The 13,040-nt window shown below is 35.0% G+C and overlaps 1 protein-coding gene across 5 annotated transcripts in view; it reads left to right on the top strand.

Annotated features, from left to right (window-relative positions):
- SON (SON DNA and RNA binding protein) overlaps positions 1-13,040 on the top strand; it is a 40,819-nt gene that overhangs the window by 18,079 nt on the left and 9,700 nt on the right. For all 5 annotated transcript variants that reach the window (XR_010884565.1, XR_010884564.1, XM_067299009.1 and 2 more), the window contains exons 4-8: positions 558-715; positions 2,646-2,786; positions 4,629-4,817; positions 9,267-9,377; positions 9,737-9,853. Coding sequence is in view for 3 of the 5 variants with exons in the window: in XM_067299009.1 (XP_067155110.1) it covers positions 558-715; positions 2,646-2,786; positions 4,629-4,817; positions 9,267-9,377; positions 9,737-9,853 (716 nt within the window). In the remaining 2 variants the exon portion in view is untranslated. The remainder of the gene's footprint in view (positions 1-557; positions 716-2,645; positions 2,787-4,628; positions 4,818-9,266; positions 9,378-9,736; positions 9,854-13,040) is intronic.

Raw genomic sequence — 13,040 nt, 5'->3', positions numbered from 1 at the left:
TGCTATGGTCACATGTGCTTTTTTCCTTGATAAAGCGAAATACTCTTTTATTAACATTTTTGTGTGTAATTGTATTTTATACAAGTCTCAATGCTTATGTTTTCTGTTGATTGGTCATAAGTAGATTTCAGGCTGGGGACTTCCTCAGGGCCTTTGAATGCTCTTCAGAGATAGCTAAGAAAGGGACTTCGGAATTTAAGCTGTGTGACTATAACCCATTATTTCTAAAATTAGAATGAGTCAACAAAGTAAAATAGGCATCAAGAGTAACAAATGGAACTTTTGAGATTTGGGAGATTTTAAGTTCTGAAATTTGGACTTCTGTGCTTTGTTTTAAATATGCAGTTTCACTTGTTTGTTGGATAGACCTGAAATTTAAAAAAAAAAAAAAAAATGGTCTGGGGGAAAACTAAAATTTTAGGAGTTTTCACAGATTGTAAAAATCCACAACGTGGGTAAAATCTTGTGGTTTTACTTTTGTTTAGTTTAATAGAAGTGCTAATTTAATATTAAACCAGAATCTGTAGAAAATCATGATCTTTCTTAAAATTTTTTAGACAAGGCCCAGCTACTTGAAATAGCCAAAGCTAATGCAGCTGCCATGTGTGCTAAGTCTGGTGTTCCCTTACCACCAAGCCTGATGCCTATGTTAGCTCAAAAGAAAGATGACAAAGCCAATAAGTCGTCGAGAGATACTCTAAAGGAGCTCACTGAGGTAAGTGAGAACAACAGTATCAAATTAAATCTGAAAATAAGCAAGCTATTTTTTGAAGCTCCTAGTCTAACTGTAATTCTTTGTGCTTAATCTGTGTGAAAGCTGGCTTGTGGTTTGAACCCTTATTCTGTATACAATTTTTTTGTCATGAAAACAGGCTTTTTAATTTCATGGAAATATGTGAAGTCCAATTCTTGTGCTTTTTTGTTTTAATTCTGTTCTAATTTTGTTAGAATTGGTAGTTGTCCTTGCAGTCCTGTTAATAAAAACCAAAGCTTTCAGTTCTAGTTCTTGTCTTAATATTTTTAGCTATTTTTTTTTTAAATGAGTTCAGGCTGCTAAATTTTATCTCTGGGTTAAAATGCAGGGTCTGCTTCACATATTTCTATGCTTTTATGACTTCTATGATATTTTTAAAGAGAGCGTTTTTGTTGCAATTCTATCTCATTGCAATTTTAATATACAAATAGAATGGTTTTGATCTGATCATGGGGAAGAATGGCTTCTTGTTCTCTTATTGTAAAAATGTAACATTTTTCAATTTGATGATTTCCTATAAGATTTTTCCCAGAAATCAGAAAATTTGAACTGAAAAAATATATATTTTTTTGTATCAGCAAAGTGACAGTCCTCAGATAGAAGTTTATTTATGGAAATAAATAAAAAAAAATCATTGAATTAAGCAATATCAAATTGCTGAAGAAGAGTTTCTCATCTGTGTGTGGGATAGTGGAAGCAGAAGCACTTTCCACTAATAAGTTGAGATAGTGCAGATAGACTGTGCAGATGTGTTGGGTGGTTCTACATGTTCCTGACCAGGATCTAAGGTAGCTAATGCTAACCTAGAGCCAAAAAATCTGCCCCTTCTTTGCTATTTCCAACTATGGTAATCTGTTTGATGATGTTGCTGTTCCATGCTCTGTTGAATCAAAGCTTGCTGTAGAAGCAGTCCTGGGCATCATCTTGTGGTACTTTGTCCAAGTGAAGAACCCTTCCAGAGCATAGTCAGCTTCTCGTAAAGGAAGCTTCAGTGTCTTTTCTCTCTGCGATGTAATCTGCAAAATGGACAAACTGCTTTCAGTTAAGTGGGAGCTGACTTTAACTAGAGACAGTACGTTTTGTTGATTACCTTTGTGAATAATGGAGGCTTTTTTCCTGTTGCCTAAAGAATGTGCTTCAGTCATTGTTTGGAGGAGGCTTGACACAGGAGAGCGCAGGATTTTTTTTATAGTGATTGACAAGAATGGTGCTGTCAAAGTATTATTTTTAGTGACAGAGCTGCGTCTTTGCTCCTTATATGCCACCGATGGGTCATTAAACCATACCATTCGTTTGTCATTTCACAAGCATCAGTTCATGTCCCCTAAGATAGCACAAGTACACATATCATTAGTGGGAACATAATAAAAGCATGATTCTAGACTGTAGTGTTTTTAAACTCATTTCAGGCTGATTCAGTTACTGTTGCTACTGGTAAACAAACATCACTGGTAAGTATAACCAGTAAAGTGTTTTTCATCATAAAAGTCCAGCCTGACCAGAACTTTTTTTCTGGGAGTTCTCTGGATGCTGTATCCCCATAGCAGCTGTATGTTTTTAGGTCAAACCTCTGTTGCGTATAAAATGGCGATGTCTTGTTTACTTGGCTAGCCTCATGAAATATTTCAAAGGAGATCTGAAGTCTTTTAGAGCCATTGCTTCTGACTGAATACTTGAACTACCAGTGGAAGTTAGAAACTATTTATAATTCTTAGGTTTTCATATGTAGTTGTATGAAAATCTTCTAGAAGATTTTCTTGGATTATACTTTCTGGAAGGCTTTAATTAAAAAAAAAATTGTTGTAAAAATGTTTTTTGTCCTTTTCTGTTGAAAGCTTGAGGGTTTATTCAGAGCTGTGTCCTCTCCCCCCCCCTTTTTTTTTAATTCCAGAAATGCAAGAAGATTGCTCAAAGTACAGACGATGTGATAGTGAACAAACCTCATGTTTCTGATGAAGAGGAGGAAGAACGTCCTTTCTATAATCACCCCTTTAAGCTCAATGAACCAAAACCCATTTTCTTCAATTTAAGTGTGAGTACTCCTATAATTTACAATATTTTACATTTTGGTTATTTTTAAATTCTGAGAAAACTTTGCAAGTAGTTTTACAGAAATTAAACAGTGAGCTGTCATCTTGATGAAATTACAGTACAATGTTGTTAAAAGTTTGGTAGTTTTTGAAATACTCTTGCCACAATAGGAAACTTAATCTGCAGCCCATGAAATTATGGTCAAGTTTCCATAGTTGGATTGAAACTGCTTTTAATTATGTCTTTTTGCACATGTTCAGCTTAATAACAAAAAGAGGATCAGTTTTGCTTCACATTCTCATTGCAAAAATATTAGTATGAATTTGCAGGCAGCAATGGAAAGTGCTTTTGGAAATGCACTGAATTTTTAGAAAAGTACCACATCAAAAGCATTATGAAGTGTTCTAAATAAAGTGATGTCATCTGGTTTGCACAGACTCCAAATCTTGTATGTCTACTTCTGCAATAGATCTGGAATGTGAATTAAAGGAGAAAAAATGTCTAGTAGTTTCAAAACTAGCCAATAAAGAAATTAGTGCTGTGTTAAGAATGAGGATCATTAATGTTGCCTGTTACTAAAAGGGTCTAATATTTCCCATTAAATCCCCTCTCCCATTTTTAGGGGCTGCTTTTAGCTTTGTCAGATTGTGTTGATGTTTTCTGGGTTGTGAGAAGCATGTTGAAAAGAATAAAGCTAGGGAGCTTTTCTTCAAATACATCTGATATTTGCATGCTTTGACACATAGATTAGAATTTGTCTAGATGATTTTTTTTTTTTTTTTTTTTGTCAGTTGTATGCAGGGGTTTTTTGTGCCTATGAAAGTCTGTCTGGATTTTGCAGGGTATAAAGTTGTATAAAAGTATTACTTTATACTAAGTGAAAATAAATGGCATTTATATACATATACATACATGTATGTATGTAAAAATATGTATTGCTTGTGGCATATACAAAATAAGCACTAATAAGGTATAAGGTAAAAACAGGTTTATACTTTGTATTGTACCATTGGAAATTGGTACAATGAAACTCAAGAAAACAGGTTCTGAAGAGGGATGTTCTTTAGTGGGTATGGGCCGCTCTGCCTGTTCTCTACAGATGTGACCCTTCCGCATCATCCTTTCCATTCTTTCTGGATTCTAGTCTTGTTCGCATTCCCATTTCTGTTCCTTTGATAGAGGTTTCCCCAATACCTTGAGTTGTCTTGGCTCTGTTTGCTTCATGGCAGAAGAGCTTGTCAGAGATTTCTGTGTATTCTTTTAAGATACTGGCAAAAATTTCTAAGGAAGGCAGTCTCATGAACTTGATTTAAGTTGAGATTCATGCTGCTATCAAAAAATATTTGAAACTAGAAACTGAGAATTTTGAAAATTGCTTTCCATATCTTTAATAGTGTGAGACTTTCACCACATATGGATATCATAGCCAACATTTTTTACTGCCTGGAATTTTTGTTTCGGGGTTTTGTGTTACAAAATGCACCTGTGGCAGATAAAATCTTTCTCCTTCCCATGATGGGATGGAAAGAGAGAGGGAGGTTACTTGTAAGGGTGAGGTTTTGCTTATTTTTGTCTGCCAAATCTGATTTAAGAGATTTTGACATCTGGCTGTTCTTCTCTTACACTGCAGTTCATTGCTCTTACATGTTTTCAGGGCTATGCTACAACTAAACAACTAAAATAATTTGTTTTGAAGGCTTTGATTGATACTAGTTAGGGAGGATGACTGTTTTGTGAAAAATTTATACCACATATATTCAATCGGTTGCTTCTCAAAAACATGTTAATGAGTATTGTGCAGTTTCAAGTCTTAATTTTTTTCTAATTTTTTTTTTCTTTTAAGACTCCAAGTATAAAACCAGCACCACCACCACAACCAAAAAATCAAGTCAGCCTGTCAAAGGAATTTCCTGTCTCATCTGGGTCGCAGCATAGGAAAAAAGAAGCAGATAGTGTCTATGGAGAATGGGTACCAGTCGAAAAAGGCAAAGAAGACGGCAAGGATGATGTTTTCCCCAAACCAGCCATTGAGGTAAGGAAGGGAAGGAGAGCATATACCATAAGAAAAAAAAAAGTGTTACCTGTTCAATCTGGTCCCAAGTTGCAGCCTGTGAAAAAAAAAAATCGCTTATGTAGGTAGTATTTGACATTTTAATAAGCTACTTATTTGAACTGCTGCGATCTTCAAATTTGCTCACAATGTTCGTGTGAGCAATGATAAAAGCAACCTGTACCCATAGCGTGTGCTTTTGTCAACTAGTAATTTCTTTGTGTCAATAGAATTTAAGCTTTTGCTTGAAGATAAAAAAAAAAAAAACAAACTTCTTGTTGTGTTTTTTGCCAAGATTAATACCCCAAGACTTTCATAATAATTGAAATAGTAATTAAAATTGTCCTACCAATGTTAGAGCAATAATATTGAATTGAAATGTAATCCATTTAAAAATAGATTTGAAAGTATTTTTTAAAACTGCCATTTCATCTGGATGTATCTACTCATTTTTTGGTCTTACAATCACATTTTCTTATACCGTTGTCTTCCATAAAGCCTTCTAAAAGAAAGTCTAATGTATGCAAAATAAACTGGAGGAAAAAAAAGGAAATGTTTTTCCCCTTGAGATGTCTTCAAAATATTTTGTGGGTTTTCTATAATTAAATTAAATATTTAAGATGGAGATGTTACTTTTTTTTTCAAGATGATGTCACCTCATTCCATCTAAAGAATTGTTCTCATATCTTTCAAAACAATAAAAAAAGCGCCTTGGCTTCAATTTCTGATGAAATCATTTTTCAAACTTGGTGCATTTTGTCTTTCAGTAATATTCTAAAACTGTATGCTTTACTCCCTGAAGCACAGATGATATTTCCTCTGTGGCTTTTATAGCACCAAAGGCACAGTGGCTGGAATATAACTCATTTAACAGATGTGTTTTTATGGTATACCTCAAAGGCAGAGTTTGAGGGTCAGGCATTGAGCTCACTGCAGTCTCAGTGCAGATGGGAACTGTTGTCTGGCTGGTCTTTATCAAGAGCCAGTAATGAAGCCAAACGTTCTTAAATGTTGGTGCAGACCGTAATTCCTATTTACGAGTGTGTGTATATATACAAAGTCCTGAATATAGAAACTTTTTATACTAACATTTGGCCATGTTCTTACCAGGTGGTAAAAAGTCTTTTGTCCTTCGAATGGTTAATGATTTGCTCATAGTGCAGGCAAGCTCTGTAGATGTCTGCATCCAGGTTGCCAGAGACACTAGGCCTGGTTCTTTGACAAACAGGTTAGGTAAGCACTGATAGCTTGTGTATTGGGTATATAGAAGAGGCCTTAAAAATTTGACGTTGGAATAAATATATTCGACATAGCTTTCTTTTCTTTCTGTCACTTGTATCTTTATAAATGATTGTAAACATGTTGTCTGTTTTTACGTTTTGTAAATAAATATTTTTATTTGCATTTACCTTAACTTGGTTTGTGTTAAGGGTGATTTCAAGGGTCGTTAGCTGACAGCAGAGCATACTATTCCTCTGGGTGTGGCAATCCTTAATCTTGAAATACAGGAATATTCTTGTAGTGACAGAATCCCTGTATGCTTCTCCAGGGAGTCTGAAAGGTAACAGGGTGTTTCTCTGCTTAATTTTATAACTAATTTTAAAATTGGTTATGAGGACCTTTGGGGAAGAAATGGCTTCTTTTGAGCAACGTAAGCCAGGTAAGCTCCCTTGCAGCTGTAGTAGGGTAGTGGGGGAGAGTGTTGGATCCTCAGAAAGTTTGACATATTTTACCTCCATTCATTTTATTTGATTGCGAACTTTGAAATCTAGTTGTGATAATTCAGATGCAAGTCTGCATTGACATTAAAAAGTCATACATAATTTGTTTGGTGGTGTTTTGTTTTTATTCAGGTCACAGAATTGGAGAATAAGCGGTCTGAAGTGGCCCTTTTAATTTATTACTGATTGTTTTATTAAAACATTATGCTGTTAACAGAGTCACTTGTGATAGTAGGAGAGGGAGGAAAAAATCATGCTTTTTAGTAATCTGAAGTACCAGCATATCTCTAGAAGCCAGGGAAGCCTATGAGAAAGAGGCTATATTTGAAAGTCTGAAAGTATTGAATTAAAATGTATTTAAGTTTGAAATATATAGCAGTGACTATTTTATATAGAGAAGCCTTCTTGATCTAAAAATGCAGTAAATGCATTTAATGCATCAGCGGACCTACAAAGTATGCCAAAAACTGCCTACTTCCTATTGTCAGCCTGGTCCTTTTTGCTTCCATATTTGTGCTTTGTTTCTGTGGGGAAAATGTTATTAAAACTCAAGACTGGAAAGGCAGAACTCTTGCAGGGAATAGCATGCTGAACTTGAACTGTTTTACTTGATTAAATAATAACAACTTTTCATACTTCAAGCAGAGATTTTTTTTTTTCAAGATCCAAAGCTGCCATCGAGTGTCTTGACATAATACAAAGCCATGATGGTCTCCAAAATGGTGACTGACCATGTGTGGGGAAAGTGTGTGGGAAATCTAACTAACCAGGGTACCTACTAATAGGCCCCAGTCCGGTAAAGCACTTAAGTACACATGTATGTTTAAGTATGTGAGTGGTCCCAATGTGATTTCAGTGGACTACTTGCATGCCTATGTGTATTGCTGGATTGAAGCTTTTGGTGAGTAGAATAACTTTTATTTATCTCCTGAACCAGTTTCACAAACAAGACATTTAAAAAATAATATAAATTATTCTAACTGTGTAAAGGGAACTTGTTAACACGAGAAAGTGTATATTGTAAACAGACATTCTTTTATATATGTTACTGTCATGTCAGGCGATTATTAAAATTTTAAAAGATCTTTTAATTGTTCTTGTGCCTTGTTTATAATCTGCATTTTCGTCAGCTGGGACAATAAATTAACATTGAAGTCAGTTTTCATATAAATGTAGGACTTCTGTGATTGAGTCTGTTTTGGCCAATGCAAGATGCTTCAGCAACCTGGTATGGAATAATCTTCCTGGAGGAAATACCTTTTTGTCCTAAGCAGTTAAAAAAAAAAAAAAAAAAAAGTTTTATTCTTTCCCATTCTTAAATGCTAAGATTTAATAGCCAGAGTTTAAAAAATAATTACTTTGTTTTATGCAATTGTAGACATTCTTGTCTGTCTTTTACCATCTTTCAATATTTACTAAATTCCTGAGCTATTTTCTGTGACAGGGAATTTGTGGATTAACTGTATTTTTGTGTTTAGGAAAGTTAAATCTAAATTAGTTTCAGTTTCTTCTACTGGCCCTTTATTCTAGTGTAATGTGAGAGGCTAAGGTTATGAGATGGTCACTAACCAAAGATACAAGTCTTTCATAATACAAAGTAAAAAGAATTCTTGTAAATTTTAAGAAATGTAATTTAGAACATTTAAGAAATGTAATGTTACACAGTAATACTCAACTTATATCTATATGCCTCTTGCTTTTTTGATTTTCTTCTGTGTGTTGGACAGTCCCAGCCCTTTCAGTCTCCTTCTCATGCTCATCTCCAAATAATTTTGACTTGTCTCTGAACAGTATTCTTTTTCTACTTTAAAAATAGGATGATCCATAAAATGCACATTATTTGAAGAATGAGGCACAAGTAGTTTTATATGAGCTTTATACTAGCCATAATTTGTTGTATCTTTATACATTCAGATGTTTTTTTTCTCTTGATGGCTTTTGCACACAAAGCAGAAGTTTGCATTGAGCTTCTTCTGTTGCTCCATACTTTTACTGAAATGGTTCTGATTAGTTTAGAATCAATTTGAATATGGGAGATGATTTCCAGTTTTTTTTCTTTAAATTTAATTCTAGTTCAGCAGCACAGATCTAAAATCCTTTCCAAAACAGTTAATTTTGTGAGTTAACAGTCTGGTTCTACTTTTTTGTAAGTCTGTTTTAGTCTGAAGTTTTTTAAGATTTTAAGTACCAGTTTATGGAATGCATGTGATTCTTAATGTAATTTTTTTTTAATACACATTACTTGAAGTTCTAGTTTGAATTAACAGTAGAACACTCATGTGAACAGCTCTTTGTGAAGGTCTTTTGCTTAAATTTCTTATCTAAGTTGCATTTAATTCTGTTGGTTAATTACATTCCATTGAACTATGACATGCTCCTCTATTTAAGTATTACAAAGCAGAACTTTTTGTGACCAAAACATTAGTTCTTTGAAAATAAATCTTCTGATATTTTATCTGTACATTTGATACTAAATTACCAGAGTGCTATACTTCAAGTTTTCTGTTTGTTTGGGAAAGCCCAGATTGTATATATTTGGTATGTAGTCTAAGGAATTGTTTTTCACTTTACCTATTTATATTTCCAACTAACAATTCAATGTGTAAAACAACTTAGTATTTGTAGCGTTTATTCTACAACAGCTTTTTCCACATTAAATGGATATTATTGTAGTGTGATATATTTTTAAAAATAATCTTTTTCTTCCTAGGCTGTGGACATATCTACAGCTATGAATGATCGAGCAGTGGCTCAGAAAAGGCTTAATGAGAATACATTTGATTTAGAGGCCATGTGCATGTTAAATCGTGCACAGGAACAGGTATGTTGTGCTTTTTTTTAATCAGCATTTTGATGAAGTTAAGAGTAAAATTCTTTCCCTCAAAACCAGCTGATTTTCTTAAAATTTTGTAGGTTTTTGGAAGCTCAGTCTATGGGCACTCATTTAAAAATTCTGCCTTTAATTTACACTTCATAATACTAATTTTGGGGGACCAAGAACTACAAACTTAGGGTTAACGTGCTTTGCTTTTCTGAGCATCTGTTTACAAATGAGTGTTAATGGACATAGCAGTAAATATAGGTGAAAGATCAAATGGGTGTTACTCATAAACAACAGAGTTTTGAGAGGAAGAATATGCAAATTTTTATTTTGGTCTTGCAATGATTTTTGTTTTGTAGATTGATGCCTGGGCTCAGTCAAACTCCATACCTGGTCAGTTCACAGGAAGTACTGGAGCACAGATATTGTCCTCAGATGAATTGACCAACAGTGGTCCCCAAGCATGGATTAGAAAGGTAGAAGTTACGCAGACATATTTGTCTAAATATCTTATATTAAATACCAGTGAAAATATCGGAAAATACAGAAAATGTGCCTGAAACATTAATAACCTATGGCAACGATGTGTCAAATACAACAGGTTCAGTTTAAATCAATGTCTTTGTTCAATATAGATATTTGCTGCTGCTGTGTTCATTTTGTTGTGTGTTAAGGTGTTGATCATGACATTTCAAATCTAATATCTAGAGTACTGAAATAAGATGTGCGTCTGGTATTTGAGTAAGATTGGTTCATACACAGTGTTATCTTACACTGAAATGACATTCACGATATTGGTATGGTTGCAGTGGTAGGTCCATCACTACTTTTACGGGATCAGGACAGATCAGGCAAGGTTTGATCCTGATGTCGTTGAAATCGATCTTTTGGCATTAACTTCAATGAACCAAGTCCCAAACTGCCATTCTGTTTGACTTGGTTCTATCCAATTACTACTTTGCCTCTATTTGCATCACCAGTGTTTTCTGGGAGCCAAATATTTCAAGTATTAAAACAGGAGTTGCAGTTGGGTCAATAAGTTTAATGTCATTGTGCACTGAAATAGTTACCTCTTACTGAAGAGTAATACTGGCTTTTTATCGGGGCGTGATGCGTCATACATACATGCGTTTTTTATAAGTTTAATAATTCATGCTTCATCTTTGAAAATGAATGCTGAACTGGTTCTCTTTCAAGAAGTAGAACTGAGGAATTCAAGCAATAGCTATCTTTTAGGAAAAAGAATAATGAGTTACAGTGATCGTTCTCGCAAATAATGTAGTTGAGTATAGGCTGTGCTTGCTTTTGCTTCCAGAATCCAGTGTTAAGAGAGCCCTCAGAACGAACAGGTTAGATTTGAGGCTTAGGTAGAATTTTCCGCAAAATCTGATGGAAACTGAACAAAGAAGTCTGGAATTATGACATCCTAAAACCAGAAATATGTGCCAAGATTGACTAACTTATTTTTCCACTTTATAGCCAAGATCCAAGTTACTTGCTAGATGGAAACCTTTTGAGCTTTTTCAGTATTAATACTGAACATAGAACATAGTTTTATTATAAAGTCTTATTTTAACATTTACCAACTTTTGAGTTTGCAACAAAATGTTGGCTCCAGTGGTTACAATAATTGTCTTGGCAGAGGAACTTAGAAATGTAAAGCACTCAGCAGGGAGATGTATTGGTGAGAAAAGGAGAACTTTTCTACCAAGAGGCTTGTGAAAGAGATCAGCAAACCCTACTGCAGGGTCTGTTTGGGGGTTCCCCCTTTCTGCATACCTCCGATGGTTCCAAAGATGAAGGAAAGGGGGAATGTCCCCATGATCATCTCTTTTCCAAGCCCCCTCTTCTCATCCAGTTTTCCTTCCTTGAGGTTCTCTGATGGTCTTCTGTGCCTTGCAGTAGCAGGACTGTCTGCTAACAAAATACACTGAGTGGAGAAGGCAAGTGTGTTTTCCCTCAGTCTTTCAACTTCACCCTTTCTTGTGATCTGCTCCCCTAAAATGCTTTATAGGGAAAAAAATGAGAGAAGAGTCTGTTGTCTGGCTTGTGGACATGACTGTTGTGAGGAGCGGAAGTGTGTTTGAACATCTTGATGAACCTAGAAATGAGAGTGAGCCAGTGGAAGCACTTCCATCCTTCCCATAGCTGTAAATATGTAGTGGTTTGCAGTAGTAGATGTCCTCCCTAGCAAGTATCATGTGGTTTTTCAGAGAGGAGGCTGCTACTGTAAACAACAGAAGAGTTGTTGGGTGAAGAAGACGGGGACACAGTCCTCTTTCCTGCTCTGGCATTCCTCAGCTTGACTTCTTTTGCTCTTTCCAGGTTCCATATTCGCACGCACATTGTCATCAAACTCATGGGATAACAAGTAGTTACAGTCACGCACCCTCTACAAAATGCGTTAGGGAGTAAGCAAGACTACCTCTGTGTAGGAATGGTGGGGCCTGTGAAAGCCTTTGCAAAACTTAGGGTTGATGAACTTAATGCGGAATCACATCCTGTGGTTAGAGGATGATTTCACAGAAAAAAGTGCAGTAGGGATAATGGGTTATGAATGCATGTTATCTTTCTCAGTGACATGAATACACACCAACCATGAAATGCAAAGTACGGCTTATATTTCTCAGGCACTTGAAGTAATTCAACTTTGGTCCAGTCAATTATGCGACATACAGCACTGAGAAATCAAACTTGTGCTCCCTTTTTCATCCTAAGAAAAGAATTTATGTTGCTCTTATAAAAAAAAATATTTTTAATTTTCATCTTCTAGTAGGGCTGTGGGGTTTTGGGGGGTATGTAGTATGTGTAAATTAACGCACACTTCTGACTAAAAATGTAGTTTACTGGAGGTGTTTTGCTTAGGATATTGCCATAAGCTCTACAGAGGACTTTTGGACGTGCACTCTTTAGCAGAAACAGACTAAATGTGGACTAGGTATTTGAATATCAGTAAACATAGAATTAGAACATCTATGTATACAGACCTTGGGCTTGACAGAGATACCGAAGTAACAAAATTTAAGAGCAGTGGCAAGAAGGGAAAACAATTAAAGTACTTACGGAGCTTGTTTGATGAGTGCAGTCTTCGCTTTGCATTTCCTGGATTTCGGTATTTTTTTTTTTTTTTTTTAAACTTTTAAGAAGTTTTCTGGAGAGGTAATATGTACTCAAACCAAAACGCCTGCAGTTTCAACTTCATCTCAATAAAGTTTTGAGGAATTCAGTTATGGATTAATGTGACAGATTTGAATAATTGATATACCATTTAGAAGTATGGTTTGTTTGTTTTTTAAAGTTAATGTGCTAATTTATGATGTTTATGCATAGGGTTATGAGCAGTATTCTTAAAAAAAATAATATGTTGTTAGGTTTCCATTAAAACAGATTTATGACCAGTATTATCTTTTTCTTCTGAAAAGTGGTTTCTGTTTCAGTTTATCATCATTGGTGTAATCAGTTCACAAATACGATTTATTTGTTCTGGAGGCTGTTTTTTTTTTTCTTTCTTTCTTTGTTACAAATATACTATGCTGCTGTAAATAAACGAGGAAGTGGTCAGGTTTTTTTTCCAAGCAAATTCTGTTGAGGTCTACTTACGCAGGCTTTTCCAGAGTCCCCACTTTTTTCCAAATTGATCAGCTTAAGTACTATAGCCCAAGC

This window comes from Apteryx mantelli, chromosome 1, assembly GCF_036417845.1.
Source record: "Apteryx mantelli isolate bAptMan1 chromosome 1, bAptMan1.hap1, whole genome shotgun sequence".
Taxonomy (NCBI): domain Eukaryota; kingdom Metazoa; phylum Chordata; class Aves; order Apterygiformes; family Apterygidae; genus Apteryx; species Apteryx mantelli.
This window is presented reverse-complemented; position numbering and strand designations above follow the sequence as displayed.